General features: G+C 40.4%; 1 protein-coding gene across 1 annotated transcript in view; it reads left to right on the plus strand.

Annotated features, from left to right (window-relative positions):
- Positions 1-26,328, plus strand: part of LOC121439150 (titin-like) — a 173,443-nt gene that overhangs the window by 55,007 nt on the left and 92,108 nt on the right. Inside the window, exons 76-88 of the mRNA XM_041639653.1 lie at positions 955-1,035; positions 1,324-1,542; positions 2,616-2,690; positions 2,908-2,982; positions 3,200-3,292; positions 3,934-4,011; positions 4,207-4,464; positions 4,616-4,699; positions 4,866-4,943; positions 5,433-5,516; positions 5,784-5,867; positions 8,933-8,952; positions 21,378-21,444. Coding sequence (XP_041495587.1) covers positions 955-1,035; positions 1,324-1,542; positions 2,616-2,690; positions 2,908-2,982; positions 3,200-3,292; positions 3,934-4,011; positions 4,207-4,464; positions 4,616-4,699; positions 4,866-4,943; positions 5,433-5,516; positions 5,784-5,867; positions 8,933-8,952; positions 21,378-21,444 — 1,296 coding nt within the window. The remainder of the gene's footprint in view (positions 1-954; positions 1,036-1,323; positions 1,543-2,615; positions 2,691-2,907; positions 2,983-3,199; positions 3,293-3,933; positions 4,012-4,206; positions 4,465-4,615; positions 4,700-4,865; positions 4,944-5,432; positions 5,517-5,783; positions 5,868-8,932; positions 8,953-21,377; positions 21,445-26,328) is intronic.

Consider the following 26,328-nt stretch of genomic DNA (forward strand, 5'->3'; position numbering starts at 1 on the left):
TCGGTGGCTCCCATATGTCAACACTGCCTTGTCTTACTTTATAAGTACACTAACTATGGGGCACAGAGGGAAGGGTGGTCTCTGTCTTCCTTTAAAATGTTGTGGAATGTCTGAATTTCAGGGTGTGTTGAGTCTTCTGTGTCTGAGTGGTTCGTACTCTCTGTGGTCTGAATGAAGCGAATGGTTCTTTAAAATGAAATCTGTCTTTAAAGTGCCAGAGGAACCTAAGAAAGTTGTCCCTGAAGAAAAGTTCCCCAAACTCAAACCCAGAAGAGAGGCGGAGCCACCAGCTAAAGGTATAATGACTCTTTAGTGGGATAGAAATAAGCTTTAGGTATTGAAATGGGTGGAGTAGAACCCGAATAGTCAGGGAATCTTATTTAAATGGATCTCAAAGGTGAAATAAGCTAGCCATTCCACATCACTGAACAAATAGACATCCTGATTCTAGAAAGTTCCTTTTCTCTACTCTGCCCCCAAATATGCAGAGTTTACATCAAAAGGTGTTTGTCATCATGTGTCTGTCTGGTCCATATATTAAACTTGTCTGTCTGGATGTCTGCTTCATGTGGTAATCCTTGGCGAATTATTTTTCATTGACTCAATATTCTTTTCTGTCCCTGAGGAGCCTTGGGGGCAGGAAATAGAACTAAGGTGAGGATATTGTCTGTGAAATTCAAGTTTCTTTAAGGTCGTACCTAGTTTTGTGGTCATTGTTGCCGCTTGTCTCTCTTACGTTCTTACAAAGCCCTGAGCATCTTGAAGCACAGTGACTTCTTCATAGGTATATGGAGCAATGTTGACTTTCAGGCCCACTGAATTTTTTTTTGCTTGCAATTTTAGTGATAGGTGCATCATGTTTGATTTTCTTCTTGGGTTTTTCATGCAAAAGTTCTCTTAACACAATTATTTCTAGACTCTTGTGATTTACTTTTAATAATTATTCTTTTAAAGTGACTGAAGTCAGAAAAAGAGCCGTTAAAGAAGAAAAGGTGTCCATCGAAGTTCCAAAGAGAGAGCCCCGACCCACTAAAGGTACATTGCGCTTTGATTCACTAGAAAGCATAGAGCTGTGTGTCTCTTTGTCTGCTAGATGCCAATGTATCCCCTCTACTTTCCTTGCTTACTGCTGACTGGAGCCAAAGACGTGAACATTTGACATCACAATTAGTCATTGTGCCTCTCATGACACTTCTTCCAACAAAAGATAACCAAGGTCACCCATAGTCAGTGTGGGAGACAGTCGTAAAGGAATGAAATCAAAATACATTGCCACTAAATGGGCCTCAAATAAAATGCTGCCTGCTGTCACTATTATTCCAGAAGTGACTGTAACGGAAGAGAAGAAATGGTCTTATGCCCGAGAAGAAGAAACTGTCTCAGAATACCGGGAAGTGGAGTACGATGATTATGAAGGCTATGAGGAGTACACGGAGTTTGAGGAGTATGAACCCACAGAAGAGTATGACCAGTACGAAGAATATGCAGAGCGTGAACTTGAGCATTACGAGGAGTATAAGGAGCATGAAGAATATGTCACAGGTATGACTGAACTTTAGCCCAGGTTAAATGTGCATAGAACCTGTTAGGATGAAGGTCAAGGTAGAAGAACTTCGTGCCGTTGAGTAAATTCAACATTTTAAATCACTTCAGGAGGGGAAATAGCTCTATAAATCTTAAGGTTATTGTTAGGTTTCACTACCCACAGGGCTTCCAGCATCACAATCTAACAATGGCTGCTTTTCTGGTGAGGGCAAAGCATTGTTTTTAACCTGATGGAGATAATGTGTGTGCACATATAGCTCTGACCCTTGTAAACAGAGACTGGGTTTTCATTTCCTGGATACCCAGACCTGAATAATCACACAAAAACTATATTAATTACCACACTGTTTGGCTAATGGCTGCGGTATATTTCTACCTAGCCCTTACAACTTAAATGAACTTATTTCTATTATTTTATATTTTACCACGAGGCTTGTGGTTTGTTATGTCATATCTTGCTTCTTGAGCGGTTACATAGCGTCAACTTGACTCTGCCTTCTTTCTCCCTGCATTCAGTTTAGTTTTCCCACCTAGCTATATTCTGCTCTGCCATAGGTCTTAAGGCGCTTCTTTATTAACCAATGGTAATAAAACATATTCATAGCATACAGAGGAGAATCCCACATCAGATTCTAGACCACTTTCTTTATTCTAAAATAAATAATAAATCCATATGAATAAATTCTGACTAGAAATTTGAAATGAGCCCATATCCTTCTTGAGGTTTTTCTTTGTGTCTTTGAGACGATTCTGCATATTTTCACTGGTGGCATTAAACACCAGTGTCTCAGACAGAAAAGATTGATCACAAGTTGACTATCTGAAGTGAAATGGGAATTTTGAGGCATTCTCATGGCCTAGTTAAAGGGAGTGCCAATGAGGAAAGGGAACGTTATCTTGCTTAAGGCTCTCATAGCCTTGTGAAGTTGGAACACGAATTCTTATTCTAGAGATTGTGGTTGCACTGTGAACATAAAAGGTCAATTATTTCAATTAACTGATTCCGTTTAAGGATTGATTTTGAAATCTACCCTACAGTCTAACACTAAATACTTTGTATGCTTTTAAAGAACCCAAGAAGCCTATTCCAGCAAAACCTGCCCAAGAACCAGTGCCTGCCAAACCCAAGGCCCCACCACCAAAAGGTAGAGTGAGAACATTGTCAGTTACAAAACCTCTTGTTTTCTTCGTCTCTGCAATGTGGATATGCATGGAAGTGGATGTGTCTAACTGTGTGGTGGGCAGGGGTGGGGGACGGACACACGGGACTGTTATGTTGTGTGTTCTATTTCTTAGCATTTTATTCTCACTCTCAAACATGAGTTTGGGTTTGTAAATCTCTTACTATTGGTCCTTTTAAAGTGCTGAAGAAAGCTGTTCCTGAAGAAAAAGCACCTGTGCCCATTCAAAAGAAACTCAAACCTATACCACCCAAAGGTACATGATAGAGCAGTAACTGTCCCAAGCAATATTGTCACCTTCGTGATGCGACTATGTCAACCTAGACTCAGTAGTATCCGCCAGTCTTTGTGCTTTCAGGGTGTATTGTCTGGTCCCATGTCTTAGGAGCCAGGTCTTTGGGCTTTGTTGATGTTTATTCTCTGATATTCGGGAGCTTCTTGGTAATATTCTTCCATAATTAATATCTTTAAAGCTCCCGAAGAACCGAAGAAAGTTGTTGAAGAGAAAATACAAATTTCAATTACCAAACGTGAAAAGCAGCAGGTGACTGAGCCAGCTGCCAAAGGTATACCAACCTTTCCCCAGGATGTAGCCTCTTGCCTGTCTCAGGTTACTTGTCTCCAGTGTTACCCCTAAGATTATTTCAAAATACTTCTACAATCTTGTAGATAGTGACTGCTCATTGACCATGACCATAACACTGTCAAATACAATACTTTTGTTTTAATGCAGTGACCATTTAACATATTCTTAATATAGTTAAATTAATATAATGATATGCTATTTTCCACTAAAAATGGTTACTATTTACTCTAAAATCACTTTGAAAAACTTTTTAAAAAGCTAATTCAACATCCAAGTTTTCTTTCTTTATGTTAAGCAACTTCCTTGCAATCTTAGGAAGCATGCTAACCCAGAAGTAAATTGACCTTCTTAGAATGCCTCCAGTGAGTAGAAGCATAGGAGAAAGACCCTTCAATTAGGCTCTGTGACTGCAAATTTGCTGGAGTACTTCTATGGGTTTACCTGGCTGTGAGATTCAGAATCCATCCCATAAAAAATAAAACAACAAAGTTTCTCCCAAAGAAAATTACATATTCTACTTATAGACATCTATAAAATCATTCTCTTTAAAGTAAAGAAAGCTAGAAATGGTTAAATGATCTATTTCTGACTCTAAAACTCCCTTGTACTTATTATTTCAAGTGCCCATGAAGCCCAAGAAAGTTGTCCCAGAGGCAAAAGTACCTGCCCCTAAAAAGGAAGTGGCGGCAGCTGTTAGAGGTACCTCCTATTGCTTGTTCTAGTGTGTTGTTCGTCTTTGCTGTTGAATTCATGTTCAGTTCTATGGATGAAGTTACTCTGTGGGAAAGATAAAGCCCATCCTTTCTTTTGTTATAAGGGGGTCTGCACTCTTATAGCGTCTTGATTTTATTGAGCAATTGGAACATATCCAACTTAAAGATAATATCTTTAAAGTGCCAGGGGTGCCTAAAAAACGGGAACCAGAAGAGGTGGTTGCCTACAAAGAGGAAGTGGAAACCCACGAAGAAGAATATATTGTAGAGGAGGAGGAGGAATATGTCCACGAAGAGGAGTATGTCCATGAAGAAGAATACATCCATGAAGAGGAGTACGTCCGTGAAGAGGAGTACGTCCACGAAGAGGAAGAGTACCTGCACGAAGAAGAGGAGCTCATCGTCGAGGAAGAAGTGGTGCCGGTGACACCAGCCAAAGGTAGTCGATGGCTGCCGTGAAACAGAAAGGAAGCAGCGCATTGGAGCTTGGGTGTTTGGCTTAGTCAGATCCTGGGGGATGTGATGCCTGTGTGTGCCTTTCACATTCTGTGTCTTCCGCACGTTTTCACATCTTATTGTTATCTTTAAAGTGCCTGAGGTACCCAAGAAACCTGTTCCAGAAGCGAAAAAACCTGTTCCTGTTCCCAAAAAGAAGGAAGTGCCACCCGCCAAAGGTACACACCACTCACACGTATGCACCTAGACGGCTTCATCTGTCTTCAGCTGGTTACCTCTTTTCTGGCTACCGCGACCCGTGTGTGGCTACTAAAACGTTACATGTGCTTTATGTATGTGTTGTTTTTCATAGTCAGAACTTAACTATCAACACTGTCTTTAAAGTGCCTGAGATTCCCAAGAAGCCAGAGGAAAAAGTTCCTGTGCCTGTCCCTAAAAAGGAGAAGGCTCCGCCTGCCAAAGGTACAGCTCTCCCTGCAGCCATTTACCTCTGTGGTATAACTTGGTGAGCCGTAGCCATCCCTGCCCTGGGGCGATGTTAATAATAATAAACGTTAATAACAATGTCAATAACCAAAACAAGAACCACTCAGCTGGTCCCAGAAGCTTGCTGCCATGTATTCATCTCTGAATGTGGCCATTGGAGCCTGCTTCTGTTTAACGCTCATGTCTTCTTCAGTGGGGAATTCATAGTGAACAATCAGTTCTTCGTAATAAAATGGCCAACACCGAAGGCCAAGGCTTTCGTGCTTTGTCACTGGTCCGCGTTTGTTTGTTGGGTTTTATTGTGATGCTCCTGCACGTCTAAAGTCTTGCTTTGTGGTTTAATTATTAGTTTCTATCTTAAAGTAAGATTGTTGGCACATCTGTGATAATTCAGTTGTCTCTAAGTCACTAGAATCCTCCATGATTGGAAAACTGTGACATTGACCTTATTTCCTGTCTTTTAAGTTCCGGAAGTGCCCAAGAAGCCTGTACCAGAAGAAAAACCAGCAGTACCCATTGCCAAAAAGGTGGAAGCACCACCAGCCAAAGGTATATGAACTTTCACGGGCATACAATTTTAGATATGTGTGAAAAGAAAATATGTAATCAGTTCAATACTATGTTCTTTAGGTGATGTTAAATGCCTCTATAGTATTATCTCTTTACAAAAACGGATTTTTTTTTGTTTTTAAAATGAAATGCTGCTTACAGTTTTTTAACTATGAATTTATTGCCGTATCTTCATCTTTTCTAGACTATGCTTGAGCTCTGTGTTTTTGTATTGTGTAAAACTTTGCCTAAATCATTTCTTTAAAGTGCCAGAAGTGCCCAAGAAGCCTGTGCCTGAGAAGAAGGTGCCGGTGCCTGCTCCTAAGAAAGCAGAGGCTCCACCTGCAAAAGGTATTTTTTCATCATTTCTGTACCCAGGGAGAAATCTCAAGTTAGCGTCCATTCATAAGAAAATGTCTCTGTACTAACTCTGTCTGTGAAAGTGTTTTTCTAAAAAATGAAATGTCTTCCATATGATGTGAGCCTTTATCATGTCTATGGCTGTAAAACACTGTGAAAAGACACATTCTTAAAGACAAATGATATCCTTAAAGTGCCAGAGGTGCCCAAGAAGCTCATCCCAGAAGAAAAGAAACCAGCACCTGTTCTGAAAAAAATGGAAGCTCCACCCCCCAAAGGTACATTAATCTTGGGCAGCACCAGGGCACAAACGGAATGTAATGGGTGTTGTTCCGTCTCACTGATTGTGCTTGCTTGACATTGTGTATGCTGGTAATAATTGTGATCAAAGAATATTGGCTTTTCATGCTGTCTTGCTGCCGTGAATATTTTACGTAAACATGGAATTTGTACGATTGCATAAATATCTTTAAAGTGCCAAAGAAGCGGGAAGTGGTCTCAGTTCCTGTGGCTCTGCCTCGGGAAGAAGAAGAAGAAGCTCCATTTGAGGAAGAGGTTGCTCCTGAAGAGGAAATCCCTCTCGAGGAAGAGGAAGTTCCACCTGAGGAAGAGGAAGTTCCTCCTGAAGAAGAGGAAGTTCCACTAGAGGAAGAGGAAATTCTACCTGAGGAAGAAGTTCCACTTGAGGAAGAGGAAGCCCTTCCAGAAATTAGCCCTAAGGTGCCAAGACCTGCCCCAGGTACAGCAGTTCTTGGGATCAAGACCTCTTTATGTAGGCTTCTGCCTTCCCTCTTGTTAAAACCATCTGTCTTGTCTATGATTCTTTGCTGAGTTGTCATCAAATCCTTAGAAAACTTCCCAGACACACCTTTCATCCTGCCTACGGCAATCTGCTTTCTATGTCTGTCCCTTGTCAATTATCTGCATGTCTTAATTGTAGTTGATGTTTGTTTGTGGTCCTGTCCTCGGATGTCTTTTGTTATAGATCCAGTATTGTTATGTGGTTCTTAATGTCTTTAAATGAAATGTTTTTAAGTGCCAAAGAAAACTGTACCTGAGAAGAAAGTCCCCGTGCCTGTTCCTAAGAAAGTGGAGCCTCCTCCACCTCCCAAAGGTATACCCTATCCCAGGTTGATCCCATAGCCTGTACCATAGCCTTATCAGATGGGTACACCCTGCCCCCAGTGATCACACAGCCCATACCATAGGTTTATCAGATGGGTATCCCCTGCCCCAGAGTGATCACACAGCCCATATTTTAGCTTTATCAGATGGGTTTCAGAAAGAAATCACACATAAAATGGACAGCCAAATTTTACTTTTAAAACTGATCAGGACATTGATAGCCATTTATTTCTATTAGATGTTTTTCACACAATATTTTTTGCATGAAAGGTTAATGGCAGTATTATCATAAAACTACTACAAAATGCCTACTTCACTTGCTATAATCTTATTAAACCATATAATGTTTCATATAGATCTTTTGAATATCTAAATAATCTTTAGGAAAAATTTCCTAAAAAATACATAAATTCATGCTGATAAATTTCATCTTTCATTCATTTGTGATACCAGGCTAAGAAGAAAATATGATGTACTCATCAGAACATTGGGTAATTAATAGTTTATGTCAAACACTGAGCAATAGCTTATGTCTTAGAAAACATGTATATATAAATGAAAGCACAAGTTTGGACTTTAACCTTGACTTTGAACTTTGCTGTTCGGCTCTGAAAGAGTCCTTTAGCCAATCTGAGCCTTAGTTTGCTCTTTCATAAAATAGGGATAGGAACAAATCCCAGTGGATTCTAATATTATTGTAAAGATAAAATAAGACAAAGTATATTGTTATATCATTGAATGAGAATTAATATTTAAATTCACAGAGCAGGTCATGGTACAGTACCTAGGAAGTATATTCATACCCTAAAGTGCAATAATATTTCCCAAAAAAGTCATAATGGCATTATACTTAAATAAGTATAATGTTTCTGCCAGGCTGTATGGTCCCATAATATTTTCAGATAATTATTAACTAAGCTCTTAGCTTAAGTTTAAGTCCATGAAATGATAGTGTCTAGGCTCAGGTAGCCAGCCATTTGCTGATCCTTCCCCTTGAAAATTCTAGTCATCTCTTGATGGACTGCAGCTAGCATTCCATCCCTCTTCTGAGTGAATGCTATATGATGGTCTTCCTGTGTGTGGAGTCTTCTTGTTTTCTTTCTGGCTCTTCAAAAACACATTCTTATCATGAAATGATGTCTTTAAAGTGCCTGAGATCAAGAAGAAAGTGCCAGAGAAGAAAGTAGTTGTTCCCAAGAAAGAGGAGGCTCCTCCCACCAAAGGTACATCACCTCTAATGTTCTTGCATCCCCAAGCACATCAGAGACCTTCTTTCCTTCACCCGTCAAGTCAAAACGTCCTGTCTAGTATTTGTGAAAGTAGCTTCTGTCATCATTGTGTACATTGTCCTTGTGTTTGTGAGACTGAAATTTCAAAATATCTTTAAAGTTCCTGTGGTGCCCAAGAAACCTGAACCAGAAAAGAAGTTGCCTCCCCCAAGCCTTAAGAAAGCAGTGGCTCCTCCCGCCAAAGGTACATGGCTATCAACTGTGCCCTTGTTGACCTGGAGTGTCATCCACACAAGATGCTCAGCCACGTTTGCATTTCCTAGTCTGTCACTGATGTTGGTCACTGTGCCTCCATTGTTCCCATGTTGGTGCTCTGTTCGTTTTCCACTTTGTGTGAGTGTATTTTTTTGCCGTGTTTCTCCTCTGTATGTTATTCCTAAAAATGTCAGGTGTTATATATCCTTAAGGAGCCAGAAGTGATCTTATAATTCTTCCTTTAAAGAAAAGGAGAACCCAGCTACAAAAGATAGTCTCAGGATGTCCCAAGCCTCTTCATTCGCTTCTTAACCGTGATGTGTCAGGGCTTCGTCTTCTGTGTGCTCTGCTGTTTACTCTCTTGGGCTGAAAAAAAAAAATTGGTCTTTAAGAATCTTTTTTTAGCTCTTGAGATTTAAGTGCCTAAAACAATCAATGTCTTTTAAGTTCCTGAGGTACCTAAGAAGGTGGAAGAAAGGCGGATCATCCCCCCTAAAGAAGAGGAAGTCCCTCCAGCTGAAGGTAGATGGCTTCCTAAGAAAACTGTGTTTCTAAGCATCCTTGTCTTATCATTATCTCATTTGAGGAGGAGATAATATACATTTCACTCTATAACAATAGACCTTCTAGCTCTGATAGAAAGTGATGCTTGTCTATAAGGAATTGGGCAGGCCAACTCATTCCAGTTGATTCTCATTCTTGCATGTTTAGCCTATTTGTGACATAGTTCATTGAAAAAATTGAAATGGACCCACTAACTTCTTTATTCTTCTCTCACTAGTTTTGTGAAATGTCAGTGTTTTCTCTTTTGTGTGTGGGTACTATGGGGAATGTCTCACCCAGTGCTTTCGGTAGGAGTCATGAACTAAGCTTTTTCCAGAACAATCTCAGATAAACCTGAGTAATTGGCACGGAGAATCTGACTTCTGTTCCTAAATAATTGCTTGACTCTAAACGCCTTTCCACCTCACTAAAAAAATAATAATCCCCAACTAAATCCTCCAGAGTCCCTTCTAGCTCCATATTGGAAAGTGCCTAACATGTTTTATAGACTCAGCAAATTTTATTTCCAGATTAGTGAATGTTCATGGGCATTTAGCAGGCTGAGTGGTTTGTCTAGATGCTTTAATTTTCATCTAACATTCAAAGGCTTTTTAAAAAGTAATTTACAAAATAATCTGTTTCAAGTGTATGAGGAAGCTGAAGAACCCATTCCAGAAGAGATCCCAGAAGAACCACCTAGCGTAGAAGAAGAGGAGGTGGTAGAGGAAGAGGAGGTGGAGGAAGAGGAGGAAGAGGTGGTGGTGGTGCCCCCTAGAGGTATACAGCCACTTTCATGAGTTGGACATTCCAAACCCTTATTGCTTCAAATCTCAGCGCTGTCAACATAATCATCATCCGCCATAAGCTTTTCTTGTATCATACCAATGAGACCTGAAGAGTTCTCAGTCCCCGTAGCTGAAGCTCTGTGACCCTGCCATTTCCCTAACTTTTCCTTCTTTACCGGCAATCTGACTATAAATAAGGGAAAATTGTTCTGATATTACACTTTAATCCTTCCTCCTAGATTGCAATCCTCAATTTTGCTTTCAGCTCAAATGCTGGAGAACAATCTATCTGTGTGGTGAAATCATTCACTTTTTTGAGAGTTAATTCTTAAATCATCCCTTAAGACTTTGAAATATTTGCATAGTGTTTACTCTTGGGGGTTTCTAAAAATCTTGCCCTAGGTGAGGTATTATCTTTTAGGTTGCTAATACTTTCCTAAAGCACATCAGTGTTTTGTGTTGTTTTGTTTGTATTTTGATAATTGGGTGGTTTTTTTTGTCATTGCACGTGATTTTTTTTTTCACCGTGTCTGTAAATATCTTTTAAGCGCCTGAAGTGGCTAAGAAGGAAGTGCCTGCAGCACCCACTCCTGTCCCTAAGAAAGCAGAAGCACCCCCTACTAAAGGTATAGCAAGCCCCAGTGAATTCTGTCACCTTTCTCACCCCACTGGTCTTCTTTCTAAAGAGCTCTTGGTCTTCCTGCATTTTTTCCTTAAGTAACTGTTCGAGCAAACTGACTAATGACAAGGAAAACGCCACTCATCATTGCCTTGGGTTCCCTATAGTGTCACACGGTAGATGATGGCTCCATCCGGTACACTGTGTGGATTATTTTAGAGATCTCTAACTTCATATAGCTGGAAATTTTGATGCCTTATCATGATCTCTCAATATTTAAGAACATAGCAATTAATCGTTTTTACCTTCATTCTATCCCTAGACTTCATTTTATTATGTAACTAAAAGTTTCATTATTGTAATATTTTTCTCTGTGCATCCTATTTTATACAGAAAAAAATTATCTATTCTGGCACTTGGATAATAATTTTAAAGAGCTTCATGTCCTTTTTACCATGATTTAACCTGGGAATTTGAGGTTTTAAAATTGTCCTTCTTTGTTGCTTCTTTGTTCAGTAATTGTTCCAGAAAACATCTTCAGCAATTATGGTATACAACCACAATGATGGCAGACTTCTCAGCAAATGAAATAGTGCCCAGTAGTTCCTAAGGCCTAGGTCAGGGACCAGATTATCTAGGATGATAATCAGGTTGAAAAACATCTTCATCAAATTAAAAATAATAAAATTAGGCCTAGTGTTGATAACATCTGATGTTTTAAAAATAGTAAAGCTTCTTAGTGGGCATATGTTGGCTTCTAGGGATCCAGATAGCACAAGAGAGTGTTTGGGAAAGTATCCCTATTACCTGTGAAAGGGTTGCCCAACTGCACACATCGACTTCCTAGATGCGTTAATGACATAACTTGATTCTGATGTTTTTATTCATGTGTGTCATTGAGCATTGTCATCTAACTAAGGCACCTAATATCTTTAAAGTGACAAAGAAAATTCCTGAAGAGAAAGTTCCTGCTCCTGTCCAGAAAAAAGAGGCCCCACCAGCCAAAGGTACACTTTCTCCTTTAAACCAAACGCCTTCCGTCATCGTTCTTCACTAAGCTGTCTATGGTTTTTGTCCATCTGTCTTATTTTTGATGTCCAGTGTGCAAGCTTACTCTTGGTGGTCTTAAATATTAAAACTCTTATCTTTAAAGTTCCCGAAGTACCAAAGAAAGTTCCAGAAAAGAAAGTCCCAGAAAAGAAAGTTCCAGAAAAGAAAATTCCCGAAAAGAAAGTCCCTGTGCCCAAAAAGGAAGCTGTTCCCCCTGCTAAAGGTATTTTTGGGGAATTCTTTGCTCTTCTTGTCCTTTCATGGAAGTCTTCTTTTAGGTATTTTTCTTACACTTTGAATTGACATCTGTTTCATTTTATGATTCAAAAAATCAGTCTCTTAAAGTCAATGCTCTTTCAGGGAGAGCTGTTTTTGAAGAAAAAATATCAGTTGCCTACCAGCAAGAAGAAATAGTCCAAGAAAGAATAGAGCTAGAACTTGTGGAAGCAAAAGTGGAAGAGGTTTCTGAAGAAGAAGAATTCCACGAGGTCAAGGAATACTTCGAAGAGGAGGAGTTCCATGAGGTGGAGGAATTCATCAGGGTGGAAGAGCGCAGGTTCCAAGAGGAACACAAAGTTGAAGAAGTCCACAGGGTCGTTGAGTTTTTAGAGGCTGAAGAAGTGGAAGTATATGAAAAACCCAAAATTCCACCTAAAAAAGGTATAGGGGACTCTAGATAATACACATTGTTATATCTTTCTCTTATCCATTTAATTTTCAAAGTACTTTGCATGTTCAGTTCAGCCCATTAGCCCCACAAACTACTTTAAGCATGAGTTTAAGCTGTTTAATTCAGAAACTGATAAGGTTTAGAGACTAAACACACAAAGTGGTTAATTTTCACAGACATGAGAATTATGTATGATGCTGACATAGCTCCATGATCCATGTATCACTATATGAATATGTGGATTTTTTTTCATAGTCCAACAATCATTATATGATTACCACAGGTACCAACAGGTACCTCAGGTACACACCAGCAGGTATCCCCCATTCAGAGACACACTTCTCGGTTCATTGAATAGCTTATATTCTCATCAAAGCAACCATTGCCTAGTTCACAATAGAGTTACCTATGCACTAACTAATAATTACTTATTAAAAGTGTTTGCAATTTTATGATTATCTTCATTGGAGAAATAATGAACTAAGTGAAGCATTGGTCATGGTGCCCAAATTTCAGTAAATTCTAAGGACAAAATAAAGTGTCCATACATAGTCTATAACTCCACTCCAGACTGCAAATGGAGACTGCCCTTTTGTTCTCCAGCCACCCAGACCCGAATAATCACACAGAAACCATATTAATTACAACACTGTTCAACCAATGGCTTAGGCATATTCCTAGATAGCTCTTGCATCTTAAATTAACCCATTTCTATTCATCTGTGTATCACCACAAGACTGTGGTGTACCAGTAAGGTTCATGACATCTCCCTGACTCTGCCTTCTTTCTGCCGGCATCAGTTTAGTTGTTCTGCCTAGCTCTATTCTGTTCTGCCATAGGCCAAAGCAGCTTCTTTATAACTAATGGTAATAAGACATATTTACATCATACAGAGGGGAATATCACATCACCAGACCATGCCTAAATAAATGTTTGTATAATATATTGGAATATGTATGTTTTATATAGCAATGTATTGTATAAATATTAAAATCACAACTTGATTTAAGCAGGAATAGTATAAATTCAAAAACTACAAACTCTTTTATAAACCCTCATTGTACAATATTAATGTAGGTAGTGATTCGTCATATTTTATGGGTCAATTCTAAACCAAAACACTAATATCTTTGAAGGACCTGAGGTGTCCGAGAAAGCCATCCCTCCAAAAAAACCACCCTTTAAAGTTGTTCCTCGCAAAGAGCCACCAGCTAAAGGTATTTCACGGCTCAGCAATACTGACATAACTGTGTCCGGTTGCTTTTTGGGGGCTTTACAAGTTTGTGCTCCGCGTGGTGATTTTCTTCTGTGTTTTGTGTTAGGTGAATGTCAAAATAATTATCTTTAAAGTGACCAGTCTGCAAACATAGATACCATTGTTGTTTCCCTGAAACAGCAAAACCCAAACACCTGCTGACCAAAGTGTAAACTTGGGCATCCTTCGGTGCTGTTTGATTGTATGTTCACCGATGTGCTTATTGGTAGACCTCCATTTCCCTATTCACTATTAAAGTTTTGAGCTGCTAGCTATATTGTAAATATGTGGCAGTGCCCCCCTTTATTCGTTTTCTGCCTCTTTGCTACATTACATCATTTGAGGTTATATCTTGAAAGTCAATGAGTGTGTAAGGAAGTAATCGCTGAAGAGAAAGCTGCGATTATCCTACCTGAATGAGCAGAATGAGCAGCAGATGCCGGTGTGCTGTCGGTTGTTGATGTCAAGTTTTTGTGGATCTAACTTGGGGAGTTCCACGTACTTGTATGGTCATGCTTGTTGTCCAAAGTCGCCTCTGCAAGTGCCTTGTGTATGCTAAACCATGTCTCTGTTTGATGATGTGACTCTGTCCTGTTTTCATTACATGTCTCTTATATTCTGCCTGCTAAGATATCTTTGAGTGTTTAAAAGTAAAGGAAATTATCCCTGCTGTCTTTAAAGTGCCTGAGGTGACCAAGAAAGTGGTAGCTGAAGAAAAAGTCCGTGTTCCTGAAGAACCCAAGGCTCCACCACCTAAAGGTACCTACCTCTGCTAGTTCCCACCAGCAGTAAATCCCTATGCTTCCCTTTCCACAGAGGAGAGAAAGACCACTCTTCCCCCAGGACCACAAGATGGCTGCGAATGACAGAAATTGCAATTTATATTCCATCCTACAATCTTCCCTGTTTTGACTCTCCTCTAGGGAAAGACATCAAAAGCCTAAAGGTCTTTCTTATTTTGACTCTTTTTATTCAGTAATTAAACAACATTGGTCCCTCCGCTTTTCTTCCCTATGGAATTGACATTGGAATCTCTACCTCATGGCATGAGAATTAAGTTCTAAGTAACAGCAGAAAATACTACTGACCCCCAAGAATGAGATGTCTCTCATATGAATAGCCAGTAAAGCAGTTGGGAGACATAGAGCACACACATGGACTTAACATTTGCACATTCCACTTGATAGCTCCCTCCACTTTACTCTTGATATTTTATACTTAATTTTGACAATCTTGAAAATAAGACAAGTAAATATCTTTAAAGCACCCGAAGTACCTAAGAAAATCACTCCTGAAGAAAAGGTCCGCGAAGCCGTTCCAAAAAAGCCTGAAGTTCCGCCACCTAAAGGTACACACGGATGCTAACCCCGATGTGAAATGACTCTGTGGTTGAGTTTCTATGGTGTAGAGTGAACAAGTGTTCCATCAAATCTTGGTGGTTTAAATTTTTATAGTCTTAATATCCTACATATGTTAGTAATAGTAATGTGCACACTAATATCTTTAAAGTTCCTGAGGTGCCTGAGAAAATTATTCAAGAAGAAAAATTACCAGTTGTTCTTCCTGAAGACACAGAGATATACAGTGAGTGCAGACACACTGGTGGATGTCCTTAGTCTCATCTGTGTTCTGAATCCACTGTGTCTGTCTACACAGCATTAAAATGCAAATCTACTAATATCCTATAAAAACCATGCATGCTAAAAGTGTTGACTAAAATCAAGTCGTCTAAATGTCTGTTAGCCTGAGACAAGTTACGTTTATTCATCAATTTAAAAACTAAACTCTTCTGTGCTTCTAGCATTATCCAACCTTAGAAAAGTCATTGTCCCATGAAATTTCCTAATCTCTTCTGTGTATAAACATTCCTTCATCTTATTTCCCAGACCATGAGGTAACTTACTTTAACTCCAAATAATAATGTCATTGAATTTTGCAAAATCAAAATAGCCAGTGTCATTGTTGTACTCTTCAGGGTTACAAGTAGGATTTGGACCAGGCTGTTCAAACAGCACAAATTTAGAAGACCACTCAAGCCCTGAGAGATTTAGTGAGGCCTTTCTTTCCTAAATAGTTTAAATAACAAGAGACCCTAAACAGTGACTCCTTCTGAGCAGACTCAGTCTTCTGGATGATAAACAGTCAGCCCGGGCTTCCTTTTTATGTTCAGTCTGGGAAACTCCTGATAAATACTCGTCATACAGTAGTTTGGGATTAATGTATATGATCACTTCCTCCTCCTGGTTCTGTCCTTAAAACTGGTCATTGTTGTCGGACAGCGTTCCTGTCTAAAGGTTGGAGAAATCAGGTACTCTTTTCAGAAGCTTTTCCCCGTATATTTCCTCCCTTTCATTTCCCTCCAGTATTCTCCCACTATGCTGTAGCCTCGTCTCTCTTCTTTCTGGCTTCTAATCTCTAGATTGTCCTCATATTTTTATTACACTAGGAAGCCATAAATTAAACATGATTTTAGAATATAAACAAGTATGTACCTAGAAATGCAAAGATGATTCCACATGATTCCAGGAGGTTGAATATAGATAGTGGATCTTTTATATTCAACTCAACATCACCCCTATTGTGAATGCATACATGAATCAAAAACAACACTAATATAATATGGCCAATAGCTTTCCTGAGGTAAAATGAAAAAAAAAATCAGTCTCTGTCTGGTAAAATCCTCCATTTGTTATCAGAATCATGAAGAAATTCTGAGCATCCTTCATCCTAAAGCTGGGAATGAGGTTCATTCCTACTCAACTCATGCTTGTCACTAATTTGTTTGTGTCTATGGACCTCTGTGAATTTGGGTGATGAATGTGTACAGTGTCATGTGTTTCTTAATTAGTGTGTTTGTAACTGTTACCCACACACTGATAATATCTTTAAAGTTTACGAAGCATCTGAGGAAACAGTCATAGAAGAAGAACTTGTGACCCATCCTGAGAAGGCAAGACTCAAAGTGGCCAAAGGTACCTAGCACCACCAACTCCGCTTGAATTTGTCTGGGGCTCTTTTTAGAAACATGTTTTTCTTCCCTGTTCAGGACATAACTGTACTCATCTCTTTTAAGCGCCTGCACCCCCTCAAACAGTTGTTACAGAAGAGAAAACATATGTGGCCATTCGTAAAAAGAGAGAAACCGTGGCACGCAAAGGTATATTTCAACTGCTTCAAAACATTGATTGTTATCTTTGGCCTTAAGATCCCAGAACTGCATGTTATATAATTCACTGTTATTTTTTTTAAAAAAATCTAATTATAAACCTACTAATATCTTTAAAGAGCCTGACAAAACTCAAGAAGTGTTTCCAGCGCTGAAGTCACATGAGGCTGTTCCTGAAATTCCTGAACCTCCCCCCGCTGAAGGTACAAACTCTTGTCATGAGACTCTAAACAAGAAAATCTTCCATCTTGTGTTTGTCAAATGTCCAGTGTTTTATGTGTGTTGCCTCAACCTCTTAAATACTAATATCTTCAAAGCATCTCTCAAAAATGCCCAAGACCAGGAACTATTCGTGACTTGCCCCACCCATACAGTGCACAAAGATAGACTGTTAAAAAGAAAATACAAATTCTAACTTTTGAAGTCTGTTGTATACCTCATTTTCTTTGTGCATCATGTCATTGTTTTTGCCTTTTCTCAATTATATTTTCTTAAAAACTAATATCTTTAAAGACCTTGAAGTCATCAAAGATGTGCTTCCAGAGAAACAAGCTCCTGCAGCCAAAAGAAGAAAGCCTCAGCTGCCAGCAGGTACAAGCTGGGATAAAGTCCAGCTGCTGATCTCAGCTGTAGCTGTGGCTATCGTGTGAACATACTAACCTCTTCAAAAGCCCAGTGGTTACCAAAGAATGCATCCTCGAGGATCATGCTTAACCAACTGAATGTGTACAGTCAACCATCTAGAAGGCAACCTTAAACTCCCACACAGGAAAGAATTTACAGTTTAGCTATAAGAACTGCAGAGAAAACATGGAATGTTTGATGTTCAAATATGCCTAAGACATGTTCTTTATTGGAAAATGGCTATTAACTAAAAAGTAATAATAAAAGCCAGACTAGCTAAAAAAAAATCAACAAGAAAGCTGTATGGCATGTATAACTCTACAACTAGATTGAGCTAGCTTAATGCATGCCCTCTGAAGCAGGAAGCAGTGACATCAGGTGACAAAGGTTCTTGATTGGTCATGTACCACATGATAGTGATTGAACCTTTCATGGAGTTAAAAGTCCGGTATGTATCACCATGCATGCTGTAAGTTGTCAGAAATGTTCTTCATATTAAACTCATTTCCAAAATAAGCATAGGAACATAAATCTGACTTCAAGTAAGACTTAAATGTCATAGAAATGACTTTATAGAAAGTCATGACTTAATGTGAAGTTGATTTGCCTGTGACATCATCTTAGAGCCATGGCTAAATAATTCTAGTTCATACTGGTATTCTCTCCTGAATACTTGCTTGTCCTTCCCATGACTTGTATTTCCACTTTAATACTTTAATGTATGTTTTTCCACTCTAAATATTTCTAGATAAGTCAAAATTCAGGAAGTTTAAAAGACTTTCAGGATCACAACCTCATATATATATATATGTATATATATGATAGTATATAAAATGATATTTTATAATTTAAAAAAATAGCCAAGTAATTTGATTCTTTTCCTCTGTCTGGAATCTTGCTTGTCCCCTCAAAGTCACCTTTGGGTAGGTGCTAGGAAGCTGGAAAGGAATAAACAAGGGACGAGACTTAGTACCTCCACTCAGGACTCCACACCTCCTCAGACCCTCCAAGGAGCCCCCCCCCCCAGTAGCAACAGCAATCACTTTGGTTCACTTTATGGGATTAATGTCCCTTCTAACTAACCCTTCTAACCTCTGACTCTAATGCTAATATCTTCAAAGCACCCGAAGCTGTGAAAGAAATGGCTCCCGAGATGAGCACCTTTGAAGATATTCCTGTTGAGCCAGAAACGCCAGTCATCCAAGGTACATGTCACCGCTGAACATAAATGAAAGAAGAAAGTGCCTTCCCGCAAACTCTTAAATCTTGTTTTTTCTTAACTGTTCCTAACTCCTATATGTAAATGTACTAATATCTTTACGTCATCGGAAGTTCCAGTATGTTCCATCTAGAAAGCATTGGTGGCCATTTTGCCAAAACAATAATCCTATTCCAAGCATTCACCTGAGAAATTAAATCCTATCTCAGTTTTCATAAGGAAGTCCAGGATACCCCGCCCCCATGCAGATGCCAAAATCAGTGGCTGCTCAAAAAGTTCCTTATAGAAAACAAGATCAAATCTGCATATAACCAAAGTAATGTTGGCACTCCCTTTGAGCACCCCCAGATCACTTATGGCCTAATAGAACATAAATAGTCTGTGAATGGCCTCATTCTGTGTTGCTTGGGAAATGCTGACAAAGACATAATGGATGCACACATTCAGTATAGATAGTTTCTCTATCCGTAACTGAATGCAGGCAACAGAAGCCTGGCTGTTGTGTACCGTGATTGTGTGGGGATTATGCAGCCCCTCTTCTCAAGAATCCTACAAGTCCCAGCATACTAGTTTGTTGGCAGATGAGGGGAAGTAGGGAAGGGAGGAGAAGTCTTTTCTAGAAAGCAGCACACTACTACTGTGGCTGTTGTTCACATGAGTCATTTTAACTCTGAAATGTGAAATGCTAATATCTTTTAAGAACCGGAAGCCCCTTCTGAAGTTGCTGCTGCAAAGGGAGCCCCTTCAAAGCCCAGAGAAGCCCGCTCAGTGACAGGTATAAGCTGCCAAGCCCACAGGCTCAGGAGCTAGCTGTAGTCATTTTTGAACATACTTTCTTCTTCCTGGTGACTTTGCTTAACACTAAATGCAAAACCACTAATTTCTTGAAGTGCTGGATACTTATGAAGAAGCCACCATCGAAAAGAAAACGCTTCGGATTTCTCGTAAAAAGCCTGAGCTTCCTCCAGAAGAAGGTAGATGCTGTTGGAAGTGTGAAAGGGCAGGAAATGTCTTCAGCTGTCTGTGTGTGTTTTCTGTTTGTGGCAATTCTTTTGGTTCCTAAATGTCAAAGTGTTAATATCTTTCAAGTGCCTGACGCGCCCAGAGAAGTTGTGGCCTTAAAGAAAGTACACCCTCCCCAAGTGCCGGAAGTTGTACCTGCCAAAGGTACATGCTTGATAGTCTCTTTCCATGGGAGGGCAAGGGGGACGACAGGAAGGCTTGGGACTCCTGTCATGTATATATAGCTCCTGTGTATGTGGAATGCTTTGACTTAGTGTAAATTGACTCATGTCTCCAAAGAACCCGAATCTTCTAATGAAGTGACCCCCAATGAAAGTCACTAATTCAAAGCCTAACGTACCGCCTGTTACAAGTACTAATTAGCCCTGATGAGGTTCAAGAGGAAAAAAAGTTCATTTGGCTTGAATAATGTTCTGTGTGTCTACTGGTCTTTGTACTGTCTACCTGTAAAACATACTAATCTCTTTGACGCACCTGGGACTGTCCCTGAAAGGGAAGTGCTTGGGGAGCCACCTAAAAGGCGTGAAGCCCCACCTGCCACAGGTACTCATCCCTGAGGCTTCCTAAGACCTGTCATCTGCTCTTGAAAATATTCCATTCTATTGGTCTTCATAACTCTTAGACATAATCTTACTGATCTCTTTGAAGTGCCTGAGGCCCCTAAAGAGGTTGTCCCTGAAAGGAAAGTATCCCTGGCGCCTCCTAAAAAGCCAGCAGCTCCACCTGTCACAGGTACTTCTCACTGGCCTGAGGTTTCACAAAGCCTCACTCCTTTGGTTCTCCATCCTACTTGTCAGGCATCCTAATGCAGTTTCACTAATCTCTTTTAAGTGCCAGAGGCACCCGAAGAAGAGGTCCTCTCTGAAGAGGAAGTGTCCCTGGTGCCCCCTAAAGAGCCAGAAGCCCCACCTGCCAAAGGTATTTCTCACTAACTTTGGGATTCCTGAGACCTAACTCTTATACTCTTGAACATATGCGGCCTCCTGCTCTTCTACGTCCTAAGTGAACTTTCACTAATCTCTTTGAAGTATCTGAGGCTCCCAAAGAAGTTGTTCCTGCAAAGAAAGTATCTGTGGTGCCCCCGAAAAAGCCAGAAGCCCCACCTGCCAAAGGTATTTGTCACTGGTCCCAGGCTTCCTAAGACAAAGCTCCTCTACTCTTGAAAATATTTTGTCCTGGTGTCGTCACGTGTCTTATATGTGTTTACTAATCTCTTTAAGTGCCAGAGGCACCCCAGAAAGTTGTTCCTGAGAAGAAAGTGCCAGCGGCCCCTCCTAAAAAGCCAGAAGCCCCACCTGTGAAAGGTATTTGCTCTTGACCTTGTCATCCTAGCATCTAAGTCTTCCTCTCTCTTGAAAAGTCCACCCTAGTGGCCATCACTGGTCCTAAGGATAATCTTACTCTCTCTTCCAAGTGCCAGAGGCACCCAAAGAAGTTGTTCCTGAGAAGAAAGTGCCAGCGGCCCCTCCTAAAAAGCCTGAAGCCCCACCTGTGAAAGGTAGCCACCCCCACACCACCAATCTTCATAGTGTCCAATATGTGTCCACTCTGTCTAATCAAGAAAATACTAATATCTTAGAATTGCCCGAGATGTCAAAGGCTGCTCCCCAAAAGAAGATACCTGAAGTCATTCCCCCTAAACCGGAAAGTCCTCCCCCCGAAGGTATAGTCAAAAGTACACTAAGAAGGAGATAAATATATATTTCAACCAAAGTATTATACACATGTTTGTATGTCAAGTATATATATGTGTGTGTGTGTGTATATATATATATACAATATTATATAAATGTGTTCATATATAAAGGTAATGTAAATTTTAAAATGTCAGTAACTATCTATTATGTCTCCTATGATCATATGCTACATACCTCAATTGATTTAGCCTTTTCTAAACTCAAATTACAAATTATCTTTGAAGTGCCTGAAGTAAGAAAGGAAGTCACCCCTGAAAAGAAAGTTCCAGTGGCTCCTCCCAAGAAACCAGAAGTTCCACCTGCCAAAGGTATGTGTCCTTACATGTTGCTGCGCACCTGTATTGGGCTGGGGAAAGTATGTTCGTGTGTCTGTCCACCAGTGTGTTAACTTGGATAAACATATCACTAGTAAACCCTGTCTAGTTCTAACTGAAAGCTACTAATATCTTCAAAGTTTCTGAAGAGGTTGTACCTGCAAAGAGGTTGTCTGTGTCCAAAAGCTCTCAGGTCCCACCTACAAAAGGTATTTTACTTTCTTCGACCCTAAGAAAAAAATAGCTTGGAACCCTCATATTCTTATAAAATATGCCTTAATCATTCATAATTTCTGAAACTACTAATGTTGTTTAAGCACCTGACGCCCCTCCAGAAGTTACCCCAGAAGAAAACCTTCCCGAGGAACTGCCCAAAAGGGCAGGTGCCACAGCTGTCCCAGGTACATGCCAGCTGAAGTAGCCTTCAGAGAGGTCACCCTCCCACTCTTAAACACAAATGTAGACTGTTGTCTTCACTAACCTAAGTGGTAAAACTACTAATATCTTTTAAGTGCCGGAAATTCAAGACATTGTCCCTGAAAAGAAAAGACCAGCGGTACCTCCTAAAAAGCCAGAAGCTGCCCCTGTCCCAGGTACTGGTCTTTTAGACCTTTTTAGAAGAAATCTGTCTTCTGTGCTTAAAAGTGGATATAGGCCTTGTCTTCACTAACCTAAATGTAAAACCACTAATATCTTTAAGTGCCTGAAGTTCAAGAAATTGTCCCTGAAAAGACAAGACGGAGAGTGCCTCCTAAGGAGCCAGAAGCCTCACCTGCCCCAGGTACTTGTCAGCTAAACTAGTCTTCAGAAGAAATTTCTCTTCCATTCTTGAAAACAAATTTAGACCGTCACTCTTATTAACTTAAGTGTAAAACTACTAATATCTTTAAGTGCCCGAAGTCCAAGAAATTGTTCCTGAAAAGACAAGACCAGCCGCATCTCCTAAGAAGCCAGAAGTCCCACCTGTCCCAGGTACTTGTTACCAAGACCTTCTTCAGAAGAAATCTTCTTCCATTCTTGAAATGTAGACTGCTACTCTTTACTAACCTAACTATAAAACTACTAATATCTTCAAGTGCCCAGAGTCCAAGAAATTGTCCCTGAAAAGACAAGACCAACAGCACCTCCTAAGAAGCCAGAAGTCTCAGCTGTCCCAGGTACTTGTTACCCGGATCTTCTTCTTTAGAAGAAATAAATTCATTCACCCTTGAAAAGCTTTAGTTCTTTGCCCGTTCATACTTCAATCCGTAACTCCTACTGTCTATCAAGTGCCTGGAGCTCATCAAGCAGTTGAAAAGAGAAGAAAAAAGAAAGCTCCTATGGTCCCACCCCCAAAATTTGAACACCCACCTACCATAGGCATTTTTAAATCCTCTACTTAATCTTCAGAATGAATGCCTTCTGTTCTTGAATACATTTCTAGTCTGTTTACCTAATTGCCCTATATAAAAGAAGAGCGATTTATCTCATTTAAGTGCCGGAAATTGTCCCTGAAAAGAAAATAGTGACATCTCCTAAGAAGCCAGAAGCCCTTTCTGTCTTAAGCACTTGTCACAGACCCAAGGTTTCAGAAGCTGTAACTCTGTTGCTCTTGAGAAATAAGAGTGAACTTTGGTCTCCATAAGACCTAAGTATAATCTCGCTACTCCCTTTGAAGTGCCTGAGGCCCCTAAAGAGGTTGTCCCTGAAAGGAAAGTGTCCCTGGCGCCTCCTAAAAAGCCAGCAGCTCCACCTGTCACAGGTACTTCTCACTGGCCTGAGGTTTCACAAAGCCTCACTCCTTTGGTTCTCCATCCTACTTGTCAGGCATCCTAATGTAGTTTCACTAATCTCTTTTAAGTGCCAGAGGCACCCGAAGAAGAGGTCCTCTCTGAAGAGGAAGTGTCCCTGGTGCCCCCTAAAGAGCCAGAAGCCCCACCTGCCAAAGGTATTTCTCACTAACTTTGGGATTCCTGAGACCTAACTCTTATACTCTTGAACATATGCGGCCTCCTGCTCTTCTACGTCCTAAGTGAACTTTCACTAATCTCTTTTAAGTACCTGAGGCTCCCAAAGAAGTTGTTCCTGCAAAGAAAGTGTCTGTGGTACCCCCGAAAAAGCCAGAAGCCCCACCTGCCAAAGGTATTTGTCACTGGTCCCAGGCTTCCTAAGACAAAGCTCCTCTACTCTTGAAAATACTTTGTCCTGGCGTCGTCACGTGTCTTATATGTGCTTACTAATCTCTTTAAGTGCCAGAGGCACCCCAGAAAGTTGTTCCTGAGAAGAAAGTGCCAGCGGCCCCTCCTAAAAAGCCAGAAGCCCCACCTGTGAAAGGTATTTGCTCTTGACCTTGTCATCCTAGCTCTAAGTCTTCCTCTCTCTTGAAAAGTCCACCCTAGTGGCCATCACTGGTCCTAAGGATAATCTTACTCTCTCTTCTAAGTGCCAGAGGCACCCAAAGAAGTTGTTCCTGAGAAGAAAGTGCCAGCGGCCCCTCCTAAAAAGCCTGAAGCCCCACCTGTGAAAGGTAGCCACCCCCACGCCACCGATCTTCATAGTGTCCAATATGTGTCCACTCTGTCTAATCAAGAAAATACTAATATCTTAGAATTGCCCGAGATTCCAAAGGCTGCTCCCCAAAAGAAGATACCTGAAGACATTCCCCCTAAACCAGAAAGTCCTCCCCCCGAAGGTAATAATTAAACTAAACTATTATCTTTAAAAAATGTTCAATGTCTCTGTTGTGGAAATATTTTCTGTTGAATATGTCACACGTCCCTGTCAAGTCTGTCACTAAAAGGGGCTCCTGTCTTTAAAGTGTATGAGGAGCCCGCAGAGGAGAGTGCCCCAGAAGAACCTCCGGAGGAGGCTGTAGAAGAGCCAGTGCCTGCTCCACCTCCCAAAGGTACTTGGCGAGTCAACTGGAGTGCCTCTGTCTGCCTTTGCCCTCGTTCTCTGGTTCACTGGTCCTCACAGTGTGGGCTGGTTGGGCTATCTTTCTTCCATTTGTCTTATGTTTCTAAGGCATAAATTCTCCTATCTGTAGTGACAGTGCCACCTAAGAAGCCCGTCCCTGACAAGAAAGTGGCCCCTGCTATTGCCAAGAAACCTGAACCACCAGCAGCGAAAGGTATTTTCGCTGCTGTTAACTCCGTACAGTCTTTTGACTCTGAAATGTCATGTTCCACTACTGTACTTACTGATGCCACGTGGCTGGAACTACACGTTAAAACCTACTAATATCTTTTAAAGTGCCCGAAGTGCCCAAGGAAGCTGTTCCTGAAAAGAAAATGCCTCCTGTGGTGCCCAAAAAACCAGAAGCCCCACCTGCAAAAGGTACATGTGGAGGTGGATTATTGGATGAAGGCGGGAATGGTCTCCGGTTCTTAAACAGCATTTTGTCCTGTGTGAGTGTGCTGGGTGGGCCCGTGCCGATTGGTCATGTGTTAAAATACTAATATCTTTAAAGTGCCAGAAGTTCCCAAAGAAGTTGTCCCAGAAAAGAAAGTGGCTGTTTCCAAAAAGCCAGAAGCCCCACCAACCAAAGGTACATGTCAATAGCCAGACTCTTTAGCAAGGTACTCCGTCTTGGTCTCCACTGTCACCCAGTGTCAAAGTCTTTGTCAGTTTTCTGATATGCGCACTTATAAAAGTGTTTCTGGGAATTTAGAGTTTACAGAATACTTTAACAAACATCACCACTTTTTTTAAAACTTAAAAAGATGAATGCCTTTGTTCACAAATTCTTAATATCCCTCTTTTTACTCCACACGACATGAAGATCCAAGGACAGGTACTGACCTTTTGCTCTTGGGTTCTATCTGTCTTGGGGTTGTTTGAGAAAAATGTGAAGTTGACAGGTTACGAACTTCTCCATGACCCCAAAATAAAACTAACTAATATCTTCAAAGTGCCAGAGGTGCCAAAGAAGGCTGTCATTGAAGAAAAACCCACCGTTCCTGTTCCTGAGAGAGTGGAGTCTCCTCCCCCAGAAGGTACGCATTGAGCTATCGTATCACTCTTTATAAGCCAAGCTTTATTTATCTTCTTTTCTTGAATCTTCTTGTATCCCTCACGTTCTCTCCCTTGGTCATTTACTGTTCTTGCTTTTCATCATCCAAATTAGCTCTGACTTCAAATTGCCAGTCAGCAATGATTATACAGGTCATAGGTCACAGTCACCATGATCTGCCTTCAGCCTAGCTTCTCTAATTACATAAGAAATAAGATGGGACATTTATGAGTATGGATGACCTTAAAAAGAAAGAGCTTTTCCAAGCATCCAGATCGGTATACACAGAAGTCAAGCAACTGGGATGGTTTCATATTAAAAAAAAAAAAAATCAAAGCAACGGGAGAAATCGAGATTACTGTGGTTAGGGTGTTTAGGCACTTTATAATTTTTTATCGCATACTGAAACACAATTGACTAATGTCTTTAAAGTATATGAAGAACCTGAAGAAATAGCTGCTGAGGAGGAGGAACCAGCCCCTGTAGTAGAAGAGGAGGAACCTGAAGCTCCACCTCCACCTACAGCAGGTATCAGTCAGGTTCTGCTGCATAGACAGGAAAGTGTGGTCGCTTGGCTGTTACATGTATTACATACCATAAGGTAATATCTATCTTCTATCATCTTGTGTGAAATTTGCCAGTGCTGGCCAAACAAAAACAAAGGCAAGAGAGGGGGGAAAAAGCATTATTTTCACTCATTAAACTTACAGAATTTTATAATATACTTACCAAAAATGTATGTTTTTTAAATGTGTTTATCACTTGGTTTGTGCTTGCAAACGCCTGTTTCTAAAATAAATTCCTGTTCTTCAAGTGCCAGAAGAGCCTAAGAAGGTTGTCCCAGAGAAGAAATTTCCTGTCATCAAAAAACCAGAAGCTCCACCTCC

The sequence above is a fragment of the Microtus oregoni genome, unplaced genomic scaffold, assembly GCF_018167655.1.
Source record: "Microtus oregoni isolate MIOR12 unplaced genomic scaffold, Mior012 000060F_007, whole genome shotgun sequence".
NCBI classification, from domain to species: domain Eukaryota; kingdom Metazoa; phylum Chordata; class Mammalia; order Rodentia; family Cricetidae; genus Microtus; species Microtus oregoni.